The sequence below is a fragment of the Mixophyes fleayi genome, chromosome 5 (genome assembly GCF_038048845.1).
Source record: "Mixophyes fleayi isolate aMixFle1 chromosome 5, aMixFle1.hap1, whole genome shotgun sequence".
NCBI lineage: Eukaryota > Metazoa > Chordata > Amphibia > Anura > Limnodynastidae > Mixophyes > Mixophyes fleayi.
This window is the reverse complement of record NC_134406.1, coordinates 215411008-215438662: the sequence shown is the minus strand read 5'-3', so window position 1 is coordinate 215438662 and position 27655 is coordinate 215411008. Positions and strand designations below refer to the sequence as shown.

General features: G+C 37.2%; 1 protein-coding gene across 1 annotated transcript in view; it reads left to right on the top strand.

Moving 5' to 3' along the window:
- The window catches only part of CDH2 (cadherin 2), a 190047-nt gene extending 171808 nt beyond the window's left edge, over positions 1–18239 (top strand). The window contains exons 13-16 of the mRNA XM_075213459.1: positions 2253–2486; positions 4885–5024; positions 9358–9522; positions 16849–18239. Coding sequence (XP_075069560.1) covers positions 2253–2486; positions 4885–5024; positions 9358–9522; positions 16849–17055 — 746 coding nt within the window. The 3' untranslated portion in view covers positions 17056–18239. The remainder of the gene's footprint in view (positions 1–2252; positions 2487–4884; positions 5025–9357; positions 9523–16848) is intronic.
- Positions 18240–27655: the final 9416 nt, after the last annotated feature.

The window sequence follows — 27655 nt, the reverse complement described above, 5'->3', positions numbered from 1 at the left end:
AAGAACGAAATATAGCACTTATATATGTGCAAATGTAAACATTAGGACAACATGTATTTATGTTTAGTGGTACTTTATCTATAGGACAGGACAAAAGCAGGGCACAGGTACATATGCTTTTGTGGCCAACCTCCCCCTTACAATGGTTCGTTTTTATAATTGAGTCCCAGTCAGACCTAAAATATTTTCCATGTCAATAATTCTTCTTTTAGCTGAAACCCTAAGTGCTATTGTTCTTGGACTACAAGTATCCAAAAACATTACTTGACCCCAAAAGAGAAGGTTCCCTATAGAATGTGTTGGATATCTGAAAATCAGGGGACCTCAAAAACAGATTCAGGAACCCCACATAGGATCCCAACACAGATGTTGTGTATCTCTGTTCTAAATCTACCTTATAAATATACTTTTTTTTTTATAAAACACATAGAGCTGATTGATTAAGGAATGTAAAGCAAAAAAAATTAGTGCACTTTGGCAAAACCATGTTGCATAGGAGGGGAAGTAATCTTAAAATGTGAGGACAGATTTATAATTCTGGTAGAGCATGTCCTAGATAGACTTTAAATGTCAGTGTAAAAATAAAGCAATCAAGTATTTGCATCCTACATGAAAAAACAGCCAGTATTTACTTATGTGCAAAATAATAAACTAATTTGCACCCCTTGCATTGTAACATGGTTTTGGCCGGGAGAAAACTTACTCACCTTTTTTCCTTACTTTCCTTAATGAATCAGGCCCAGAATCACTACAAGTATAGTAAGCTATATACATTTAAATAATGATGACAAGTAAATAAAATTATAGTGATATTTTCTTACCACATTATATTAAATGTGGTCAGCTGTAATCTACTGATGATTTTATTTTCAAAACCACTGATGTAGGGCTGTATGGGCAGCTATCCTGCTTGTCTACAGTCCCCTTCAAATTATTTATTAAGTTTTATGTGAACCAAATACATGACTTATACTCTCAAGAAAACACAACTTTCCTAGATCCACTACGTGTAGCAGTGAGAGGATGTTTGCACCTACCTATGTTTTTGTTGTTTGCACCTTTATGGATGATCCCCAAAAAGCAATACAATATGCAATACATTTGCCTGCTTGTTCAGAGTGGTTGCTGAACCTATTACACCACATGGCCTGTGACTCATGTGCAAAGGTGAAAAGAGTGTCAAAATCACTGCATATGCCTCCACATACATTTGACCCTTTCCATTTTCTTCCTATGTACTGGCCATCTGATTCTCAGTTCCCTAATGTAAAAGAACACGAGGGACTAGATTTACTAAACTGTGGGTTTGGAAAAGTGGAGATGTTGCCTATAGCAACCAATCAGATTCTAGCTTTCATTTAGTGCATTCTACAAAATGACAGCTAAAATCTGATTGGTTGCTATAGGCAACATCTCCACTTTTTTAAACCCGCAGTTTAGTAAATATACCCCGAGGACTCTCTTTATGGCCTGAAAGTGTGTTTAGAACAATAGATGCAGATGGTAGCCATTTGTTTTAATATTGTTTTTAGGTTCATTTTAACAGTAATACAATTCAAACATGTCCATGTTAAATAGAGTTAATCAAATTGTGTTATAATTTGAAAATAAAACGGTGTTAACAGCAGGCTTCCAATGAGTTTATTTGTTTCTCAGTGTTGGTAGAAGCTTTTTTTTAAATATCCAGGTAGATAATTGGGCTCAGTCATGTCATATTCCTTAGGGAAGTGGCTGACATACTAAGGTTTAAATGCTTAAATCCTTCACTACCAAATATATACTGACATTAGACAATGCAAGAGTAACCTGCAGATAATAAGCCTTTAGCCTGAGTCTCTTTATGACTTCATGGAGTAATGTACATCGTGCTTTTGGAGTGATATTCTCATGATAAACACTCCTGGGAAGAAAAAAGGTTCCCATAAATGCTGCAATTGTGACCTTTTAGACCTAATTGACCATACATTGCAGCTCATGCGTGTACCATGGCTAAATTGGACAAAGGTTCTGCCATCAAATTGGCGATTTTTATTTTACTTACACACTCCTTAAAGTATTGTTTGTTTAATCTGAGCCTCCGTATTACTTATCACAACATGATGAATATCAAAATTAAATTTTAAAGTGGTGCTAAGCTCATTCTAATGGCTTCCCAAACTTTCTCTTATTGTATACCTGTGAATAGAACATACCTTTCTATATATTTACAGTGCTTTAATAATTCATTGTTACAACCGGATGTATTTTTATAGGTGACCACGCCCAGCTCAGTCTGAAGATTGGATCTCTTGACGATGGCATCTATAACATTCCGATTCACATCACAGATTCGGGAAACCCGGCAATGGCAAATACTTCATACCTTCGGGTGAAAGTCTGCTCCTGTGACATGAATGGATACTGTAGTGGTGTCGCTCCTATCATTGGAACTGGCCTGGGGACAGGAGCTATCATTGCAATTCTTCTTTGCATCATCATTTTGCTCAGTAAGTACTTAGGTCACCGCAGCAAGTGATATACAATGTGTATATATTGAAGGGAACAATATGATTATGGTTATACTTTAAATCTTAAATAAGCAAAATGTTTCTCCAACTGTCTCCACAGCTCTTATAATAAAAAGTTAACCTTATCCTTTATTATAACCATAAAAAAGAGCAATAAAATTTTAATTCAAACATACACATAAAAGTGTGTATATATGTTCAAATCCAGATTTTACCAGCAACCTATTACAATATCAGTTATAAATAACACACACTAGTATGCAATTATGAGTTGGTGTGTGTTGGCTTGTTTTATTCAATATTTTAATAATTTGCTACTTTTCACTATTACAATAAAGGTTGAAGGATCCTTTTGCTGGCACACTACTTAAGGATTCTATCGTCCAGGTATTGGCACAAATAGAGATTTGGAATGGCACATTTGGAATGGCACAGGGGGGCATCTTGTACAAGAGCAGCACAGGACATGTTTATTCCTATGGCCCCTTCAAATTTATTTTGGAATTGATACCTGGATATAATGCTTGACCGGCTATATTCAAGGGTGATCGATTCCTTTGTTTTTGTTATAGTTACAGTATCCCTTATTTGGCAATAGAACGTGATCTTTATTGGTGTCATTATCTTAGATGGTTTTTTTTCTGTGATTAATCCCTATTCTCCAATAGGATTGAAAATAGAATTGATAGGATTGACTTGATTTTCTTGTTATGTCCAGCATTTAGCAAGCTGCTTAATTCTGTCCTACTGTTGTCTAGGTTTTCACATAAATGTAAAATAAATAATGACTCAATAAATTATTTGTCTTGCTCTTGGACTTTTATCAGGGCCAGAAGATTAAACATAAACATTGATTAATATATAAATAATTGTTTTCAGTTCGTCTGCATGCCTGCATTTAACAAGCTGGTTTGTGTAGACTTTCTGTCCTAATTGGATGTTATAAATTGCCTGACTCTCAGCTAGATATTCCAAGAATTAATATGAGGCTTACCTTACAGATTAAGTTGAAAATGAACCGCATTGCCGCTAGAGTACTGAGTAAGACACAAATGTAGTATAGCTGTAAAGAACAATCCACCAGACACATAAATAATTCTAGCACTACTGTATTTTCCTCTAGTATCCCTCTAGCTTGCTGCATCAGTGATAGATATGAGCAGCTTTTGAAATCATGTCATATATATATTAGGGAAACATTGTTTTGTGCTTCAACAAACTGAGTTACATTTTTATTATTTATTTTTAAAGAGACTGTCTATATATCATATGCATAGAATGTCTTAAAAAATGGTTTCCACAATACATGTCAAGCATAATATATAGCTAGTGTTTAAAGTATGAACATTTTAATTTATAACAATCTGTCTATTTGAAAGTGTCTGTCACAGTATCCCTGGCTTCTACTCCTATTGGAGGCAGCCATTTCCCATGAGAGTACAGCCTATCAATTCACTAGGATGTCCAGTGACATCACTTAGGCACTTTGTGCAAAATGACTGGTTACTCATTTTGTAGGTGATGGTTATATATTCATCATCATCATCATCATTTATTTATTTATATAGTGCCACTAATTCCACAGCGCTGTACAGAGAACTCACTCACATCAGTCCCTGCCCCATTGGAGCTTACAGTCTAAATTCCCTAACATACACACACAGACAGAGAGAGACTAGGGTCAATTTGATAGGAGCCAATTAACGAGCCAATTAGCCAGTTTGCCTGGGTTTCCTCCAGAGCACCCCGTTTTTGCGTGGGTTTCCTCCGAAGCACCCGGAGGAATCCCACGCAAACGACAGGGAGAACATACAAACTCCACGCAGATTAAGCCATGGTCGGGAATGGAACTCATGACTGTGAGGCAGAAGTGCTAACCATTAAGCCACCCTAAATGTACGTTCTGAAAATACATTGCTCTTTAGAACTGTATTACAATGCATGGGAATTATACTAAAGTTGTAATTCGACAACATGACTTAAGCATTCAGTTTAGATGCAGAATAGATGATTTAGAGGCTCTCCGCTTGTTTTCTTGTTACATAGATTTGTTTTAGTTGGCAAAACTGATGTCAAGCGCAAATTGATTTACTTGTTCAAGTTAAAGTGTATTAATATTTAAAGGCCTTAGTTAAACTAATTGCCTTACTTAATTTGTCTACAAGAGAAATCAGATATGTTTAAAGCAAGATTTGGAAATAATTGGGTGAAAATTCCATTATGGGCTCAAGCCAAATATCACATTACTATTAGTCTTCTTCTGTGCACATTAATGAATCTGCTGGTGCCTTAGTCACAAACTGAAATCATTAAATTTGCTATTTTAACTACAGATCTTTCTATATTTGACTCATTATTATTACCTCTCACACTACAGCGCTTGTGTTAATGTTTGTGGTGTGGATGAAGCGTCGAGACAAGGAGAGACAAGCCAAACAGCTTCTTATTGACCCTGAGGATGATGTCCGAGATAATATTTTGAAGTATGATGAAGAAGGTGGAGGAGAGGAAGATCAGGTAATGATATCGTTTTATGTTTTCAGTCATTGGACATATTTAGCTTCTGACAAAACTGCAGGTGAACTGTATACAGTGACTATACACAGTACTCATCCCCTTGATCACATTTTATTTTCTTACATCATGTAATCTGAATTATTCAACACAAAATATTCTGTAACATCAAATTAAAGATAACGGCTCTAAAGATTTTCGTTAACACAGACAAATCTTGATTACATAAGTATAACTGACCTCCCCTCTTTTTAGTACTTAATAGAAGAAATTACAGCTGATACTCTTTTTGGATAAGTCTCTTTGATCTTTGCACATCTGGACAATTTTCATCCGTTCTTTTTGTTATATTGCTGGAGTTCCATCAGGTTGAAATGGGGATCTTTCATGAACAGCAATTTTCAAGTGGAAATTGGGCTTTAACTAATACATTGATTTTTTTCTGTATTTAAGCCACTGAATGAGTCTTTTGCAGTGTGATTTTGGTCAGTGTTCTGCTTGAATATTTATCTGTTTCCAAGATATGTCTCTTGCTCGCTCCACCCATTTTGCTCTCTAGTTTTCTAGTCCCTGAAGCAGAGAAGCATCCACAGAGCATTGTAATTGTCCTACTATGCTTCGTCGTAGGAATATATTCATGGGATGGTTTGCAGAATTAGGGTTTTGCCAAACATAGTGCCTTGCATTGAGTCCAGAACATTTAATATTTGTCTCATTAGACCAAGAAACTCCAAACCCCAATTGGGCCAAATAATCAAAGTCAAAGATTGTGTAGGCTGCAAGAAAAAGAAAAAGTCTCATATGCAATTTTGCCATCCCCTTTCATTACACTGTGCCCCTTCATCATTACACTGTGCCCTCCTTGCTGCTTTTGCTCCCCTTCATTTGCCTCCCCTGTTTCATACTGGGCCTGCCATGCTGCTTTCCCTTCCCTTTATGTTTCCCCTGTTTCACACTGTGCCCTGCATGCTGCTTTTGCTCCCCTTTATATTTCCCCTGATTCACACTGTGCCCTGCAAACTGCTTTTGCTCCCCTTTATGTTTCTCCTGTTTCACACTTTGCCCTCCATACTGCTTTTGCTTCCCTTTATTTGCCTCCCCTGTTTCACACTGGGCCCTCCATGCTGCTTTTTTTCCCCTTCATGTTTCCTCTGTTTCACCCTGTGCCCTCCATGCTGCTTTTCCTCCCTTTTATGTTTCCCCTGTTTCACACTGTGCCCTGCATACTGCTTTTCCTCCCCTTTATGTTTCCCCTGTTTCACACTGTGCCCTTCATGCTGCTTTTGCTCCCCTTCATTTGCCTCCCCTGTTTCATACTGTGCCCTCCATTAAACTGCCTTTTCTCCCTTTCACTTACATTTCTATTGCCTTCTTTCTTCTTATTTCTTCTCTTCTGTCATTCTCTTCTCTCTCTTCATTCTTGTCCATTGCAGCTCCTCTCTGTGCACTCCTCACTGAAAATGTCGGGTGTAATGACATCACGCCCGACATTTAGTGTGAAGGCAGGAGGGCGCCGTACATAGAATCTTCTTCCACATAGTATATGGATCTCCCACATGCTTTCTAGTAAACTCTTGTAGAGAATTCATGTGCGTTTTCTTCAAAATGTGCCTTTTTTCACACAGATGCTTAGTTTTGGAAGATGGTCTGTTCTACATATCTTGACAGTTTAGTTTTATTCTCTCCATTTCTTTATGTTGGACTTGATTATGCTTCAGGGGATACTAAAAGCCTTTGAAATCTTCTTATATGCTTCCCCTTACTGATGTTATTAAGCAACCTTTTCTCCAATTTGCTTTAAATGTTCTTTGATCTTCATAATGAAACTCTTGTTTGGAAATGAACCGTGAGACCTTTCACAAGCAAGTATATTTATTTTGCAATAAATTGAAGCAATTTATTTGTGGACATGTGGGCTTCAATCAATTAATTATATGACTTTTGTAGAACACTCATTGCACCCGGGTTTATCTCACCAAAAAGTGCAGTTAATAGGAAAAAGGCTTTAGTGCTTGTTTTATTTGACAATGCAGATTATTTTGTGTTGATCGGTGTTAATAATTTGCGAATAAACCAATTTAGGTGACATGTAAGAACATGAAATGTAAAAAATGGCAGAGGGTGTTAATACTTTTTGTAGTCAATGTCCATTATATCTTTATTTCTCAACAGACATCTGTATTATTTATCAACTTTGCTTAGATTTAGTTTTATAGTTCATAAAATGTTAAGTAGACTCGCCACCTAAGCTCAGGCTTTCAAGGAGCCAAGGCTGCACTATAGATGAATTTATACCTTCTGGTGCGAGTTATCTGCATAACTAAAGGCTATATATGATACTAAAGTCCACTTTTAAGCCATCTGTGCCAAAAATGTTTTAACTACATACCCGGCAAAAACACCTCATCTTCACACTGGGCGTCTTTCTGTTGAATACCAAATTTCAACTAAATTCACATTTGCAATAACTTATTACGCGCCAGAACGCTGGACCATATGTCACGTTCAATGCTGCTCTGCATAGTGCCTGCCACTGGTGTACGTGGCAATGAATGAGTGTTTGAAGAAGAGGGAGGCAATGAGAAGCCTAGCTCTTCAAAAGCTATGGGCACATAGCCACACCCCCATCGTCACGTGTCTACACCCTAGATTCAAGGAGCTATAAAGCTTGGAGGTATGCATTGGGATGCAATAAACCGCTATGTTGGATAGAATTAAATGGATTTTTTAAACAAAAATGTAAATTTAACAGTATTTTCCCATGTATAAGACGCACCTTTTTCCCAAAAATTTGGGATCTAAAAACCTGGTTTGTCTTATACAGTGCCAGCGGTATTTACCTTATTACCTCCGAGTCCAGAATGATCACCCAGGGATGCAGCATGACATTGCTGAAAGAAACTCAGCCACCCGCACTTCTCTTCTCCTCCCTCTGAGCTGTAAATCACGTGACCGAGAGTTCCGATGAGACAAGTCACGTGACTTGTCTCTTGTCAACAATGGTGTGCAGTAGTGCTGCCTTCCTGTCAGACGCTGGTATTAACAGTGATTAACAGTTTCAATAACTTTATGTAATACATTTTTATTTCAAATTTTGGGACCCAAATTTAAGGTGCGACTTATACATGGGTGCGTCTTATACATGGGGAAATACGGTACTAATTAGTATTAAAATAATAAGTTGTTTGATGTAGAAATCCAATAGCATTTCAATAAAATGTCTAAAATGTTGCAGCCATTATTTACCGTCCTGATACAAACCTTCCTGAGATGCATACATATAGTGGTCAACCATTATAGATGATCATGGAAAGCTATAGAATCATCAATTGTAGTGTATTACTTTTTATATCTACATATATATTTCAAAATCTGTGTATAGCTGTAGGAAAGTGCAATTACCTGCTTTTTATATCCATATTTATGACTTGATGATTTTTATATCCATACTCGTGACTCCAACACATGGTTAATATACCTGAAAAGTTTCCCCATAGACGTAGCCTTGTTATTTATTTATTTTTATTTGTTTATAAGCGTGCTATTATTCCATTAACTGCAGGCTGTAGTTTGGCTCTATAGTCCTATGTTTATTTCTCTCATCTATTTAAAGCTGAGAGTTTTCCGGCGAGTTTGAAAAGTGGAGATGTTGCCTATAGCAACCAATCAGATTTTAGCTAACATTTTGTAGACTGTACTAAATAAATGATAGCTAGAATCTGATTGGTTTTTCAAACCCGCCGGAAATCTCTCATCTTGATACATTTAACCCCTTGAATGACTAAATCTGTGTCATGTTAAATGTTCGCCCAGGCTATTTATTTATATTACCATATACTAGTTAATAAACCTGGAGATGTTTGTGTGGCACTAATACTAAAAAGTAGCGGAGTAAATCACATGAAAATAAAGCTGGTTAAGATGATGACAGCTTCAGTGTTCTATAATTCAATACAGCTGTGTACCATCAAATGTAAAGTAAATGTTAGATCTTGTAGAATGAAGAACACAACTTCCTATTTCACACGTACTAAATTAGTTAACTTTTTTCCCTTAAGGTGTTGATTGCGTCAGAAACTACTGAGGTGTTTTATCACCTAAATCGACACCTTCCATAAACACTGAATTTCAATATTTCTATTTTCCTGAGGTTCGCTCCTAACAAAGGCTTAACTCTGAGCATCAGCTGAATGTCTGCATGTGATTGTGTAAAAAATAAGCATACAAACCAAGTGTAGATGTTTAAATTGTTCCACTAGGAAAACTTTTTATGTTTACATTCATTTAAACAGAGCATGCTTAATGGTATTTGTTTGCTATTTTTTTTATTTGGTAGGACTATGATTTAAGCCAGCTTCAGCAGCCCGACACAGTAGAACCAGACACAATCAAGCCTGTGGGGATACGACGTATGGATGAAAGACCAATCCACGCAGAGCCTCAGTACCCTATCCGATCAGCTGCTCCACATCCTGGTGATATTGGAGACTTCATCAATGAGGTGAATGTTAAATATAATTACTTTATTGCTGTTACAGATGTTTTGACAAAATCCAACATCCAATAACAATCTTCATTTAAAGGGTCCAGTTAAGGACCACTAAATGAAACACAGGTAGGACATCTATCATGCCGAATGTTTGGGACTGGTTTTTATCCCAAGAGAGGCCTGTCATAATCTTGTTTTTAACAGATGAAGGCTAGCACTGACAGGAGTGTGGGAATTGGCTGTATAAAACTGTAATGTTCCTATGTACATGTGAGCTTCGATGTTGTATGTTGCTACTCGGGCTTACTAGCTCATACTGTATGTTTTCGCACAGAACTTCAGGTAAAGAAATCTAGTCATGGCTATCCTGCAACAGAACAAGACTGTTGGCTTATGATTATTTATCTACATTCATTTCACAATAGCATGTTGTAATTATGTGTACTGATTTGCCCCCCAATGAATAGAAATAATGTGCTTCAATTAGAACTAAAGTTAATTACGTGTTAAGAATAAATCATTGGTATAGCAGCAGGGGCAAACGCAGGATTTGTAGAGGGCGGTTTCCACACCACGCCACCAGTGGGCGTGACCAGCATGTATGGGGGCGTGGCTATAATTTTAGACAGTGCTTGACTGCTCTCCAACTCTTCCTATCCCCATAATATACATGGGGAATGCTGCGTGCTACTGTTAGGTGCATGCAGCTCTCCCTTTTCGAGCAGAGCTGGGTGAAGCGGGAGTAGGGTTCAGCCACCTCAATTATACAGTGCCCCAGGCTTAGAGGGAGGTTTCCAGGCACTGGGTAACCCCCCCCCCCTCGGTTTGCCTATGAGCAGTAACATGTTTTAAATGCTCTAGTAGTTGACTGTTTTCAAATAGCCACAATTGCTTAACCATGGCCAAACTGCAGCAAATCAGTGCTATAACTGTGTTACAAATTGTTATAATTGAGGACAGACAGGTGCTTTGTATAGCTTTTGTTCTGAATGCTTACTTACATGCAGGTCAGCAGTATATGTTTAATATTTTCAGCAAGTCTAACATAGATAGCATAATGACACTATTGAGAACCATAGCTTTTCTGTAACCTGACAGCTCAGGTGTAATGGCTTAAAATCATGTCTGATCACTCAGAACCTGTAAACTTTTAGCCCACTTCCCTCTATAAAGCAAATTTTACCCTTTGTATTTAAACAGGTTGTAAAATTAAGGAAACAAGGTGACAGTGTCTCATTAATGTTTCATGTTTGTTAATTGTAATCTTTTAATGTTGTAAATTCCCTGATGTGTGTATATTTGGGTGTATAAACAGTTTTCCATTGAAAAGACAATCTTGGTACCAGACATAGACGTTCAGACCGTCTATGCTCTAAATTAGCTTTCTACCCCATACACATAAAGGATATGTCTCCAAGTTTTCCCAATTAACACCACTTTTTTTTTGCTCATCGACGCTTGTTCTTCATGAATACAGTGTTTATGTAGAACATTTCATTTATAATGAATGCATCCGTACTATACATTTGTGTCTCTAAAAAAAAAACTGGCTACAGTATTCACAGGAGAAATTCATTTTGGCTTGCAAATAATAGTCTACCAGTACAGCATTGTCTCTTAAATTCATTTATAAACCAAATTTAATAATAGTTAATTTTTATTTCCCTCACGTATCCCCCTTTCAGTTGGGGAGAATGGCTGAAATTCAATACCTTCATAATTACCAAGAGTTGTTTTAAATAGGATTAGTGTATAGAGCAGCCAAATGAAATCAATTATGTAAGTGCTTTATACACTTGTCTTGTGAAGCATTTTAACAGCCCTGTGAGTTGTTTTTCAAGTTATTTAAGCAAAGTAGGCAGTGTACATTATAATAGTGAAGGACAAAATGTGTTCATTGTATTATTTTGTTACTGTTTAGCATACTGAGATTTAAAACACATAAAGTAAAATATAGTCATGTTATGTCTATATATTAGGATGAGTTTTGCACATTAATCAGTCTGTAGTAATCCTTTGCTGTTTTATAATGATAAATTCTATGAAACCTCATTGTAGTGAACTGAACCATCCACCCTGCATGCAGACTACTTCTCACTATTTGTTTAAAAATTCATGTGTGATACTGACCGAGAATTATAATTTACCTTAGAAGACAAGATCTAATGTACCTGACCGGGGTCCCTACGATTGGAGCACTCCCACCTTCAGCACAGCTTCGTCATTGTCACTAAGGACTGGCGTCACGTTTGGGTGCGCGTGATGTCAGTACGCAACAATGTCAGACGTTTGCCGTTGCAGTTGTCGCACTGAGATTTGTACTGGATGAAGACATTACGTCCCTCTTATTTAAGGCACCTGTTGTCAGCACTCATTGCTTAAGCAGGGTATCACTATGCTTTTTTCTGTGAGAATTCAATAACCTATTGTTACTGTCTTTTGGAACTTTTTCCATCTAACCACTATGTTTTTTCCAACCGATGACCTCAGCTTGCGATCTTCTATAGTCTCCTGAGCTCGGCTAGTGTGTTCTGCTATTTTATAGTCTTGATCTATGTAATGGATCACCGGAAAGGACACAATTTCTATTCCAATTTGGTTATTTTATTCCCTATCGGTGCCTAGCAGGTTCTATACCTGTCTTTAACTAGCACCAACAACTGTGATTTCCATACAGCAAGCCTCTCAGAGCAAGTTTTTCAGTTGCAACAAATTGCCAGAGCCCTGAAAGAGTTCAATTCTCATCTGGATAGAGTGCTACCTGGTCTTCCCTTGGATTTATACTTTGTAACTGAGGCGTATGTCATCTACTTATGTCTGTCAGCCCAATTTCCCAGGGAGGAGTTTCCTGTAGTAAAACCATTCATGGTTTGCTATATCCTCTCTAGATCTCTAGTTCCCCCTTCCCAAGGGTACCAAATCTGTTAATACCTTTTTGTGGTTATCTGCAGTACAAATTTGTATATTTTGTGCTAAGCAGGCAGGTACACCCCCAACGTAGCATCAGCCCCTATTTGTACACCATCATGTATGGTTATGCAATGCTCCAGCTGTTTTACAAGTCTTTATTCATTATTATTGTTTTTGATTTGGAAATATATTAACAAATTGTTTTTGAGAAGGCTGGATCTCTTCCTAATTAACTACTTTGACAATATCCTCATATTCTCTAAGGAACTACATCAACATTGTAATCAGGTCAGACAAGTGCTAGCAAAAAATTAAAAATGCCCATTCAATCAAAGGGAAATTTCATTCTTGGGATACATAATTTCTGAAGATGGATTTCATATGGATTCTGCTAAAGTCTCAGCCGTCCTGGATTGAATGACTCCTACTGGTATTAAACCTATCCAAGAATTTATTGGATTTGCAAACTATTATAAGATGTACATGCCAAATTTCTTTTAAGATCATAGCTCCAGTCACTTCCGTCACCAGGTCATTCTCTAAGCTGCTGTTCCAGACGGTAGAAGCAGAAAATGTTTTCCTCAAACATAAAAAAAGGCATTTTTCTTTATGCCATATTTAATCACCAGAGTCTTAATACGTCTTTTTCCAGGCAATCCATGTCTCTCAGACTGGTACTGTAGCTGTCCTTTGACAGCACAATATTTTAAAGGGAAATTAAAATCTTGTGCCTTCTTTTCCAAGAAGATTTACATTCTTGAACAAAATGTGGCTGTGGGCAACAGGAAAGTCTTGACTATAAGAATATGCTCATTAGAAGTGGGTGCATTTACTGAATGGCACTTCTGTGCCTATAGCGATTTTGTTAGATCACAAAAATGTAGCATATATCATGAAGGCCTAGAGACTTAGTGACAAACAGGATGCTGGGCCCTCTTCTTCCGACGATTTATAGCTATTGTTTCTTTGAAGACTTCCAAGATACTGTTCTCTGTAAGAATCTTCATTTTTGCTTGATCACTCATCAAGGCTTCAATTAATCTGGACTTATGGACCCAAATTTCTGAAGCTCAGTCACATTCCCCATCTGCTTCTGAAGGTAAAATGTTTGTTCCACAGGAGTTTCCTTCCAAAATACCCTAGTGGACTTACATTCCAAAGTAGCAGGTCACCCAGGGTCTAAACATAACTTAGACTTAATTCAGAAAACTTTCTGGTGGTCCAATTTATTATATTAACAGTGTTATTATTATTATTATTTTTTTATTATTATTAACATTATTGATATAGCTCAAGCATATTCCTCAGTGCTTTGCAATTAAGAACAAACACAATAATAAAACAGAACTGGGCATTAACAAATAGATATAGAGTTTAAAGGGCTCGCAATTTATAAACAGCAATGCAGCTACTTGCAACATTTGTGCCAGGAGCAGAATACCTTGTTCTTTGCCCTTTGTTCTTTTACATTTCTTACCACTTCCTCCCAAATGTGGCCACACAATAAGATGGATTTCATTGAGGAGATCCCTCTCTTGAAAGGTATGACTGCCACCCTGGTCATAGTGGATTGCACAATCTTGTCTGGTACCCCTTAAAAAATCGCAATAGACTGTGGAGCTAGCTGACACCTTTATTGAAGAGATTTTTCACTTCCCAATACTATATTTAATCTGAAAGAGGTGCCCAATTTTTAGTTTGACTTTTGAAGGCATTTGATCTAAGGATGGGCATCTCCCTTATGTTTCTTTATCCTACTATTATCAGTCCTAGGAGAGGACTAACCAATTTCTGGAAAAGTTATTGATATGTCTTTTCATGTCCACTATTTTTGCCTAGAGACCAGGTATGGTTTTTCTCAAGGAACCTCAAATTACATGTTCCATCAATTAAGCTGGGACCATAATAGATAGGTGCCTACAAAATAATTTCTTGCTGCATGACTGGAACTGTTCAGCGTGTTTCTCTTCAAGCCATATATAACAAGGTCTTGGGTTAACACCTAAGACCTGAAACTTTCCCCCTCTGATCACTCTCTTTGACCTTGTCTTGTGATCTCAATAATACAATATTTTCTAATCTCCTGACCTCGGCTGGTGTGTTCATATATTCTCCTGTCTGAATCTAATTTCTGGATCATTGAACAGGACCCAATGTCCGGATTAAGTCAGTTAGATTAGTTCCTCCCCGTGACTGGCATTTCCTTTTTCTGTCTGTAACAAGCAGCTTTATAGTTACAGCAAAAACAGATTTACTTTGCTATAGGTGTACGTCTTAAGAAGTGAGCCACACATCTAGGTGTTTCTCCTTCATTGACTATTATGAATTCCACCATGAATGTTGGATATCTTGTGTTATGTTAATATTGCACAAAATATTAACTTCCCCATTTGGTGACAAATTTTTGCATGTTTTGCCAGCAGAATTTGACCTTGAGTTTTACCAGGTCTACCCCATCTAACCACACAGCAGAATGCAAAATGAGTTAACCGTTAACTTTCTAGCTTTATTAATAGGCTATAAATTCCACTAAATACAAATTTACAAATACAGTGCAGAACGTCAAAAGTGAAACTCCAACATTTTATTGTGGGAACTTTACACCTCTGAAAAAGAGGCTGTTCGACCACAAAACTCGATTTGTGGGTATTATTGAAGAGATATTTTTAATTTAATCTTTATTAAAAAATCTCAAGAGTTCAAAGGATACCGGATTCTATATACAACATCTTTCCTTTCCCTCAACCATATTGCTAATAAGTAAACATGGAACCATGCTAATAAGAACTAAACCACACGTTTAAATTGTCGAAAAAATAACAGACATACGTTACTCACCAGCAGCGCTCCGTATCCAACCTAGGGGATCCGGGGGTGGCCCAATAGCTATGTTCCAACTGCGGGAGGGGGAGCCCTACTGGATACACAGCTGCGGCTTTCTAGTGAATACCACGGAGCCCACATCCTATCGAAATTATATGATTTATCATGAAGGTAGCACGTTATACTCTCCATGCTTGCGACATGCCATATGTAGGACCGTAGTTCCTGCATAGAGGGAGCCCTAGGGTCTTTCCAGTGCTTTGCTGTTAGGGATTTACCAGTTGCCAAGATATGGGAAATAAGCTTGTTAGAAGGCGCACTCTCATCAGGTATAGGGCGGGAGAGAATGAATGACCAGGGGTCTTTATTTATCTGTTGTTCTGACACAGAATTTATAAGTGTAAGAACCATGTTCCAGAAAGGAACTATATGAGGGCAGGTCCACCATATATGTAGCATCGTGCCTCTATGACCACATTCCCACCAGCAACTCGGAGTGGCCGTAGGAAACATTCGAGACAGCTTATCAGGAGTATAGTACCACCAATAGTACACTTTGTTGGCTGTTTCCTTGATTAATGTAGAGATCAAGCTCTTGGCAATCCCCTCCCTGATCTTCTCCAGTTTTTTTAACAACATATTTACATGTAATCTTCACATTACCAAATTTGTCATTGGGCAAGGCATAACATCCTCGCCTCCTGGCCCTCCTTTCTGCTCTCAATAGAGCGAAGTGAGGGCTTCTTGCGAGCATGCATGGTCCTCCTCTTTTGAGAGCAAAGAAGGGACAAGAGGGGGTGCAAAGCCTCAGGTGGGGGGAACCTAGTATTGCTGCCCCCCCCCCTCACCTCTATAGTTACAACCCCTATACCTCTGGCAGATGACAAGGGGGTGTTATTTTTAAAAAAATAAAAATATCTTTGGAGCTATTACATATTAGTTTAGTTTTATTAATAAATAAAATAGTCATATCTTTTAAGTTTACACAAATACACAAATAACATTAATAGATGCATGATGAATACATGTATTAATGATGATTAGTGATGCCATAAAATAGTTTGCTAGCAATATTTGCTGTTGATATCACTTGGATATGTAAGAAAAATAAATGATACAACCTACTGCACACTGTAAAGATGCTTGTTATCACTCCAGCTTTCATGCCTTATTTAAAAGGTTTAAGCTGTGTTTTTTTTATAGGGCTGCAGATCTCCTGTGTGACTTCAAATGAAAGATTTGTTGTGAAAATAGTTCTGAGAGTTTGAAATTTTCGCCATGGTTCAAGGATGTTCGATAAAGTGTGTCTGCTGTGCGTATAGTATGTTTGACAAATGTGGTTGTCTTCCATTAATCAGTTCCAGGGATCTGGCCAAACCACGAATAAACCAGGTCCAAATCCGGAATGAACTGAGGACAATTTTGATGATGTTGAACCAATGTTCTTTGCTATTTTTTTTTTTTACTTGCTGGAACATTTTAAACACCTCTACTTCTAATATACTAATTAACACTAAGAGACTGTATTTACATTCAGTTGTATATAGATGAAGATGTAATCAAATTCAAATCAATTCTCATAAAATATTGTATTTTTGTTTATAGGGACTGAAAGCAGCAGACAATGACCCCACTGCTCCACCTTACGACTCCCTCTTAGTCTTTGACTATGAAGGCAGTGGCTCTACAGCTGGGTCTCTAAGCTCTCTCAACTCATCAAGTAGTGGTGGCGAGCAAGATTACGATTACCTTAATGACTGGGGTCCTCGCTTCAAGAAACTTGCTGACATGTACGGCGGAGGAGATGATTGAACTTTGGATTGACCTTTCGTTTTTGTGGACAAGAACAAACATTTGAACTGATATTCCCAAAAAGCGTAAAGAAGCTTGGCTTTAACTTTGTAGTCTACTAGCACAAGTGCTTGTTTGAAAGCTTTGGCATAGGCTGCAAACCAATTTGGGCTCAGTGGGAATATCAGTCATCCAATACTGTTTGGAAAAAAATTGATTGAGCTCAGTTACACTTGAATTTTACAGTACAGAAGCACTGGGATTTTATGTGCCTTTTTGTACCTTTTTCAGATCGGATTTAGTTTTATGTTCAACGCTTTAATGGTACTGATTTCTGAAAGGGTGAAAAGACAAGGTATGTTGTGGGTGGGGTGGCGTAAGTAATCAAGGATTTCCTTCATCAAGCCTTTTTTTTTTCCTTTTTTTTACATTGTGTTGCTTTTGTTAAAATCTGGAATTGAGAACAAATTTCATTAGAATAACTTTATTAGCTGCAAACAAACCCACGTGATTGACATGTACAGTGCATTATTCCTAGTTTTAGATGTTAGGATTTTTTCATTGAAAGTCTCAGATTTTTGCAGTTGGTTGCAGGAAAGGGGAGTTGTCATATCACCAGTTTCTAGCATAATTGAGTTTTTTGTAGCAGGATTGTTTTTTTTTTTTCACAAGATAGGCACATTTTGGTCTTAATCAATGTACACTTTTTTTTTTCATTTGCATATTCTTTTTCACTTCACTGTAAAAATGGTATGTGTACATAATGTTTTATCAGCATAGTCTATACAGAAGTTTCCAAGCTTCAGAACATGTGTATGTATTATTTGGACTATGGATTCAGGTTTTGCATGTTTATATCTTTTTTTTTTTCGTTACGGATAAAGTATTTACAAAACAGGTGACAAACACGATTATGTTAAATCAAACAAACTCTAGATTCCGTACACTGATTTTTTTTTCTATTATTATTGGTTTGGGAGGGCGAAAACAAAACGTTCTTAGCACAAATGTTTTACATAATTTGTACCAAAAAAACAAAACAGATAGGGGCAAACTGACGTTGGTGGCGCTACTAATACATGTTTAAGGGGTGGGAAGCTTTTAAACTGGAGAGACTTTGACAACGGCTTTGCCTCTGTATTGTGTACCAGAATATAAATGATGCACCTCTGACCCCACGTTCTGAATAAAATGCTAATTTTGGATCTAGTGACTGGTTTGAATTTTTTTCCTTTCCACTTCAACAGTTTTGAATGCTGTGAAATGTCCCAAGATGCCTTGATTTCAATGAGAAAAAATGAAAAGTGTATTACTTGAGCTCGCAATAGCTGTAACTTACTGGTTATGTTTTCTGCTGAAAAGAAATTTGATTTCCCTTTTGAATATTGGAGCACAAAAGTATATGGCGAATTTGAGTGGTTGAGGTGTTGCTTGGGAATCCACGTCTCATATCTATGGCAGTTGTAAAATACAGTGTTCATTCATTCATGTCCTGGAAATAAAGGGCATTTAGTGAAACCAAGAACAGAGTATGCATTTTGTATTACAGTGAACTATGATGTTTATAGCTAGTAATAAATAGAAACAAGCCCAACACAATAATTTCTAATAATTAAAACAGGCCTTTTCATTGAGCCAGGCTGGCTGAAAACATAATGCGTTAAGCAGTGTTGTTCTCCTTTAGTTCTTGACGACACAGTAGTCTCTCTTTTTTCTAATGATTGGTTTTCTAGTCATTAAGTTGTGCTGTCTACCAGGGGGATTTCAGTATTAAGACTTTACACTTGTCCTTTTTGTGTCCTAGAGTTCAGGCACAAATGATATATCCATGTGATAATATGAACAGGGCTCCAATGGCTTGTGTGCTTTTTAAGAAGTATTGGTCACATATAGAGCATAGATGAAAAATACTTTGTAGAAGAGAGTAAACCAATGTTACAATATATAGAAACGAGTCATGCCTAGTAGCAATATCATGTACTAATATAGCTGAAGGCACAAAACATGGAAGCTGACATTTTGGTTTATTTTCTAGTTACATAAGCAGATATATGTATTATTTTAATGCACAGCTGAGAACACTGCATCTGCATTAAGCGCAATCTACTACTTCATAGAACAACCTGACCAACCATTGCCTCTGGACCACAGTATGAAATAGATTCCACTTCCATTATGAGAAAGCTCTGTGACTGTGCATAGCCCAGAAATGCTGTCTGTTTTGCCCCAACGTGCTTCTTTTAGCTTTGTGCTAAACATTATGTATGTCCTGCACATTACAGACCTTTGTAAAATTGTCATGCTTAGGGAAAAAGAGCTGTCTATCCTATCTTAGGCATAGTTGTGTGCCTTGTATGTGTTTGTGCCTTGATAGCTTGCCACTGCTTGTTGAATAAAGTATTCTGTTTATCTGTCTTTCATATCTTTAATTGGAAAAAATATATAATTCATATTTTTTTAGGTAAGACATTAATCCGCTGTTCTCAGCAAAGATATTAATAATGCTATTATAGAGGCTTTGGGGCATATTCAGTTGTTGGCATTACACGGAAAAGTAACGCGGCGTGCACAATAGTGTGCGTAGTTACCGTTATTACGGTACCTTTCACGTTGGAATCCGGCTTAGTATTACCGTAATAACTGTAATACTTTTAACGCTGCGGAAAAATCAAACAATTGAATATGCCCCTTAAAGCTGTTTTCTTTATTAAAAACAGGGAATGTTTGTTTCATAAATTGCAATCTACATTTATCAGGTACACCTTCTAGTACTGAGTATTACACCCCTTTGCCCCTCAGAACAGAATTAATTCTTTGTGGCATGGATTCAACAAGGTGGTGGAAGAACTCATTAGAGATGCTGGTCCTTGTCATGAAGTTGCTGCAGATTTGTAGGCTGTGAATCTCTCGTCCAACCACATTCCAAATGGATTGAATTGAGATTTGGTGAATGTGGAGGCCATTGGAGTACACTGAACTCATTGTCAGGATTGTTATGAGATGACGTGTTCTTCGTGACATGATGCATTATCCTACTGGAAGAAGTGATTAGAAGAAGGGAAGACTGTGGCCATAAATGGATGCGCATTGTCAGCAACACTATTCAGGTAGGCTGTGGCATTTAAGCAATGCTTAGTTGGTATTAAGGGGCCTAATGTGTGCCAAAAAAACATCCCCCAGACCATTACACAACCACCAGCCTGCACTGTTAATACAAGGCAGTTCCATGGATTCATGTTGTTTACGCCAAATTTTGACCATACCATCTACATGTTGCAGCAGAAATTGAGATTCAACAGACCAGATGACATTTTTCCAATTTTCATCTGTCCAGAATTGGTGAGCCTGTGTCCACTGTAGCCTCAGTTTCCTGTATTTAGCTAACAGGAGTGATACCAGGTGTAGTCTTCTATTGTTGTAGCCCATCCACTTCAAGATTTGATGTGCCACTCTTCTGCACACCACTCTTATATATGGTTATTCGAGTTACTGTCATCTTCCTGTAGGCTTAAAGCGGTCTGGCCAGTCTCCTCTGATCTCTCTCATTAATAAGACATTTTCAACCACAGAACTGCTGCTCTCTGGATGTTTTTTGTTTTGTGCACCATTGTCTGGAGACTGTTGTGTATGAAAATCCCAGGAGATCAGCAGATTCTAATATCCTCAAACCGTCCCATGTGGCACCAACAATTATTCCACTCTCAAAGTCAGTTAGATTACATTTCTTTCCTGTTATATTGTTTGGTCTGAACAACAATTGAACCTCTTGACCATGCATGCTTTTTGAGTTGCTGCCACATTATTGGCTGTTTAGATGTGTTCATTACTGAACAGGTGTACCTAATAAAGTGGCTGCTGAGTGTATGTTAAACTGACCAACATATGCCAAAGTCTTCACCTTCTGGCCAGTCCTACACTAAGTATATGCATGAATTCAATCTAAAGTTCAACATGACCATTGCTATGCTTTCAAACAAATGGAATGGAAAAGCAAATGGAATACAAAGAAAACATGGCACAAATGCATTACAAATACATAACCTGACATCTTCTGTTTAATACTTAGGGAGTGAGCACAGGTTTTGTAAGACACTGCAGTGCTCCTTACATAGTCCACATGTGTGCCATTTTGATGTGCGTTTCATTGGCTCTACTTATGCGACCTTGCAAAAATGACTTGTGCCATTATAGTGTATGCCATACAGCAGGTGACGTGGAAGAAATGCATAAAAATAGACTTTTTAATATGGTTATGTAGATGTGCTTGTTTTATGTCTGTGCTTGACATGTTCATAACTACTAAATTTAACATATGTTGTCCTTCATGAATATACATTATTTTTCCTTGAGGCAACTTTGTGCAATGAACTAGCCATAATTGCAAACCATTTACAAGGCAACAATTTCATGAATTTAATTTAATTACAGGAAGGCTATATAACATCCTTACAAGGGCCATCAAATAGAAGTCAATTCTTGGTTGGCTTTACAAGGGAAAAACATTTGTTTATGTAGATTATGAAGTAATCAGAAGCACTCAGTGCTTTTATGGTGAAAGTGTATAAAATTATATGGAGCAATGCTAAAAGCTTACAATAAATATTGATGTACTCTTTGGATTGATAGCTTTTTCTATTTTAAGTTAGAGAATATATAAATTCTGTGCATTGCCAAATTATTAAGTAAAGCCGTAATTGTCAAAATGGGCAGATATCTTCTAGGCCAAATATTGCTCTGGTACAATTTGGGATCTGCAGTAAAAAGTGCATTAAACAAAATAAGACGGCATGCATTACTCATAGGCTTGAATTTATAAAGCAACTAGGAAATTGGAATTAAAAAAGGTTGCCTGAATTCCCTTGTTTCCACAAAGACTATCAAAGATTTTGATAATGTATCCAATTCATATTGTCACCATTTGTTAAATTTAACTAAAGTAATAGGTCAAGGTCTAGAGTTTAGTAAGGCTTTTGACATTGTCCCCACATCGAAGACTGTTAAATAAACTCAAAAGCGGATTGGATTCTAAGATGGTTGAATGGATAAGATATTGGTTGCAGGATAGAAAACAGAGCTGTAGTAAATGGAGTGCATTCACAGGAGGGAAAGGTTACAGTGGAGCACCCCAGGGATTCGTACTTCAACCAGTGCTTTTTAATATCTTTATTGGTGACATTGCAAATGGTATTGAAGGGAAATTATGCCATTTTGCAGATGACACAGAAGATATGCAATAGGGTGGACACACCAGGAGGGGTAAAACAAATGATTTATAAGGTAGACTAAAGAAATGGTCAAGAGTGTGGTATATAGAGTTTAATATAAAAACATCAAGAACATATAAAGATTAGAGTGCTATCAATCTGACATATATCAGTTACAAATATATAAATAAATAATGCTTATATTTGATCTCTTGACCAGGTGTTCCCCAATAGGATTCTCAATGTGATCCGAACATTAAAAGCAAAATTATTCGAACTACAATAGTGTAATATTGTATGAATTAATAGTATACGTTTTGACAAAATCATGGATCGTTGGCATGTAAATTTAAAATAAAAAAATTAAATATCTAGTGCAATACGTTTTTTTAAAAAAAAAAAATCAAAATTTATTATTTTACACTAGAACAAATAAAAATCCAAATAGGCAAATATAATATGCATGTATTCCTACCAGAAGGATGCATTTAGCAAGCAGATCAAATAAATGTCATATAAATCCCAGGATAGATAATAGCTGATAATAATTATCCATTCAAGCAGTAGCTCCTGCCTCACATAGTCAGTTAACTGACGCGTTTCAGCGCAAACAAGGGGATCTTTTTCAAGACCCCCTTTTTTACCTTGAAATTCAGAACGTGGATTCATCCAAAGATCCTCCTCCACAGCTGGCACTGGTTTCTTCTTTGTTAAAAAGAAATATGGTGGCCTGCGTCCATGCATTGACTAACTGGTTTTTAATGCCATTACAGCAAAGAACAGATATCCAATACATTTAATTACCGAACTGTGTGACCGAATCAAGGGTGCCACCATCTTTTCCAAATTGGACCTTCATGGAGAGTACAACCTCATTCGGATAAAGGAGGCCGATGAATGGAAAACGGCCTTTAACACCAGAGTACTTGGTCACGTCGTTTGCCTTATGTAATGCTCCTGCTGTGTTCCGGAATTTTATTAACAACATTTTTCGAGATCTCCTTTATCAGTATACAATGGTGTATCTAGATGACATCCTCATCTTTTTCCTGGATTTCCAATCTCATCGGAAGCATGTGGCTGAGGGTCTTGCTTGGTTCAGGGCCAACTTACTGCAAACTTGTTTTTTTCGAAAAGAACCAATTACCCTTTCCGGGCTACATCATCTCTGGTTCTGGACTCCATATTGACCCCACCAAACTCAAGGCTATCTCTGCCTCAACCCTCAGGCCTGAAAGCTACCAAGCGCTTTTTTGGTTTTGCGAATTATTGCCAATTTATCGAGGGTTCTTCTGACTTGGTTGCGACCATCACAGCACTAACCCGGAGAACATCTAATGCAAAGGAATGGCCCAAGGAGGCAGTGCTGCAAGCCTTTAACTCTCTAAAGCAGGCTTTCTCTTCTTCCCCCGTCCTACTACAACCCACTTGTCAGCGCCCTTTCTTTCTTGAAGTGGGCGAATCTTACGGGGTTGGGGCTGTCCTCTCTCATCGTGACTCCTCTGAGAAGCTTCACCACTCTGGCTTTTTCTCTCACAAACTTCTACCTGCTGAAAAGAATTATGGCATAAGAGATAAAGAGCTTCTAGCAATCAAAATGGCTCTCTCTGAGTGGAGACGTTTTCTGGAAGGTGCTATGTTCTATTTACACTAATCACGAGAATCTCCTGTACTTACAGTCAGTGCCTGAATCCCCACCAGGGAAGATGGTCTCTATTTTTCTCCTGGTTCAAACTCATGCTCAGTTAGGGAGAGGAATCAGTAGCAGAAAAGAAAAGAAGTAATAGTGCCACTATATAGGTCACTGGTATGGACTATAGAATACTGTGTCCAGTTCTGGAGGCCATATCTCCAGAAGGATATAAATACATTAGAGACTCTACAAAGAAGGGCAACTAAAATGGTGCATGGCCTACAGCACAAAACTTACTCAGAAAGACTAAAACATCTTAATATGTATAGTTTTTAGCAAAGAAGGGAAAGTGGGAACATGATAGAAACTTTAAAATATCTAAAGGGATTTAATAAGGCACAGAAGGGAAACATTCTTCAAAGGAAGAGAAGTATTAGAACACAAGGAAATATTCTGAAACTGGAGGGAAGTAGGTTCATAGGAAATTTGAGCAAATATTACTTCACAGAAAGGTTAGTAGATAAGTGGAATAGCCTCCCAACAGAGGTGGTAGAGGATAATATAGTAGAGCAATTAAAAACATGCTTGGGATAGACATAAGGATATTCTTACAAAGAACTAAGGATCAAATATGGTTTGAGGTTATCATAGGTTAAAAAATGAGCAGACTAGATGGGCCAAACGGTTCTTATCTGTCGTCATATTCTATATTTCTGTGTTTATCTAGATATTTATTTTTAAAGCTGACCGGTCTTCACATATTAGCATCGCACACTACTATCCAACATATGATCTTTTAACCTGATACTCATATAATTTTTTTTAGTTTCAGAAAAGGCAGTAACTAAATTATAGAGTTGTTATAGAGAATTCTACAGTATAAATAAACAAACAAACACACTGGGTAGGATTCAGAGTAGAACACAAGCGTACATGTAATTCGCGATTGAAATAGTTCTGCGCAAGTCTATTCGTATTTAAGCTGTATTCAGACTTGAAGATGTGTTCAGGTCTGAATGAAGAGCAGATGTGTTCCCCTTGACAACATGTATATTATTTGTTATGAATGCAATTGCTATAAAGTATAATTATAAACTTGAATAACCTAGCTAAACAGGAGTAACAACGCCCTGACATGCATACAAAAACATTTTTTTTTTATCTTTGATACAACATCCTTAGAAATCCTAATCTATAGTGGCACGCCTGCAAATCAATTGCTAGTTCGGGTGTTCGTCATCAGCAGCATCTGCGACTTACACTTGCCCCTGACCACCTGCAAATTAAACTGCTTTTCGGGAACTAAGTCCTAGGGGTATGTTTACTAAACTGCAGGTTTGAAAAAGTGGAGATGTTGCCTATAGCAACCAATCAGATTCTAGCTGTCATCTTGCAGAATGTACTAAATAAATGATAACTAGAATCTGATTGGTTGCTATAGGCAACATCTCCACTTTTTCAAACCCACAATTTAGTAAATATACCCCCTAGTCTGAATCTGTACATTGGCTACATTAGAACCCCCTTCTCTCCCCCGCCATGACTCTTCAGGTGTAAGAAGTCGTAAGTCCTAAAAAGTCGCAGACCTAAATAGCTGCAAATGCGTATATTCACTTTCTGGGCATACGCAGTGAGAAGAATACAAACATATAAAACACAAATGGACGGACATCTCATTCCGACTCAGACCCTTTGTCCACAGAAACAATTGATAAAGAGGTCCTTCACCTAAACATATTTTTAAATTAATGTTAATAAAACAATATACCCTTTAAGCTGCTGTTTTCACGTCCTTCTCCGCTGTTTTTCTCCATGGTCCTTCTGTCATGGATGAAAGACACTGCATATACACCTACATAGCAACATGACAAAAATGACAATTGACCTGCAGGATGAGTCCATCTTATGACACTGTGACCAAAGATTTATACAAACTTAGAAAATAATGCCAAATTCTAACTATATCTAAACGAAACAAAAATTGCATACGATCAATGAGGCTTATTATACCACAGGGAAATGATCACCATGTAGACATCCCTAGATTTGAAAGAATGGATGAACAAAGACCTACCAAGGCTAGTTTCTTATTTCTTTTAACTGCTTTAGAATAGCAGCTTATTTATTTCATATTATAAAATTGGCAATAAGCTTATGCAGCTTTACAGTATGTCATAGAGTGTGACACCTTTCAAAGTCCATAAAAGAGTTCTTTGCGTAGATCAGATTGCTGCTGACTGAGTTTATGAAAACTCATGTCTCTTGATGTGTAGTGTACAAAAAAACTAACCTGCAAGAGATCTGCAGTGTATATTCTCTGTCTAGAGGCTTTGGCTATAACAAAAGCACAGCATCCAAGAATGAATAGTGCTGGTCGGACATTGAAAAGCATACATGTGTCCTTTACAGAGATCATAAGATCTTACATAGCGATTCAGTAATTTAAAAATAAAATTAAATGTTCAAGAAAAAAATCCTCAGTAGTTGAATAAAGGAAACTCACTCGGTACAAATAGAAATTTTTTTTTCCTCACCATATAGTAATTCTATATTTATTTTTAGCAACAATCATTTTGATTGTGGATTTGGTGCCTCTGCAGTTGTAACAATGTGTAGACTTTAAATTAATTGTAATTTCTTAGACATCAAGATTAAGCAAAAAAATCAACTATAGCTAATACCTTACATCTTTAAAGGAAAAATATGTCTGTTTGCCGACTGGGTTAATGTTTCTTTAAATGTTCTGTAAACATACTATCATTTAATTGAACTCTCCAATGTTGAGTTAAAGCAAGAGGCCTAATTCAATAATTGTCCTTCCCCAACACCTCCTCTGGCTCATGCTAGAGTCAGAATCAGGCATTGAGCAGACCCTTCAGATATATTAGCCTGGGGCTCATGGTAATTATTCTGAGTACCCTGACAGGTCAGGTGATACCTCTGATATATCCCTAAACCTAAACTAATATCTTCAGAGAACTAAAAACCAATAACCAACCACTCCCCTTATGCTGGTGGTGGCAGCACAATAAAAAATCAGTAGGCTGAAAACATTAGTTCGACTCATGCTTTGAGTGGCCCATTTATAATAAAAAAAACTTCAGTAGTTGTGCTCAAATAGCCAATGATTAGTAAATTTGTTAAGAAAAATTACAGTTATAGGGCATGATCTTGAGTAAGGAGCAAAGGAAAGGAGCAACTTTGCACCTGGACAAACCATGTTACAGTGCAAGGGGTACAAAATTAAAAAATTTTTGCACACAAGGAAAAATGACTGTTGTTTCATGTAGCACACAAATACTTGAAATCTTTATTGTCACACTAAAATTTAAGTTGATTTATGGCATGCTGTATCACAACTATAAATCTGTCCCCACATTTTAAATTTTTCTCCCCCTCTAATGCAACATGGTTTTGCCAAAGTGCAAATTTACTCCTTTTCTTTGCTTTGCTCCTAAGTCAAAACCAGGCCCAATGTGTTGACATCCCAGCACATGAGTAAAGGGAGTATTTGTTTTCATAGTTAATTTTTATTGGCTAGGGGTTATTTCATTGTGAGAAGGTAAGATTACTGCTATTACTGCTCTTAGTCCAAGTGCAGGTTCTTTTATTATTCCGAATATCCTTTCAATAGTAGGGCTGTATGACAACTAGTGGAATACAAGTATTTGGCTTTTCACTTTGTATCATATAGCTACTCTTCACTAAGGATTCTTATTGTTAGATGTTTACTTGTTCTTTAGTATTGTTTTTCTACTTGCTGCAGCTTGTTAAAAAAAAGTCA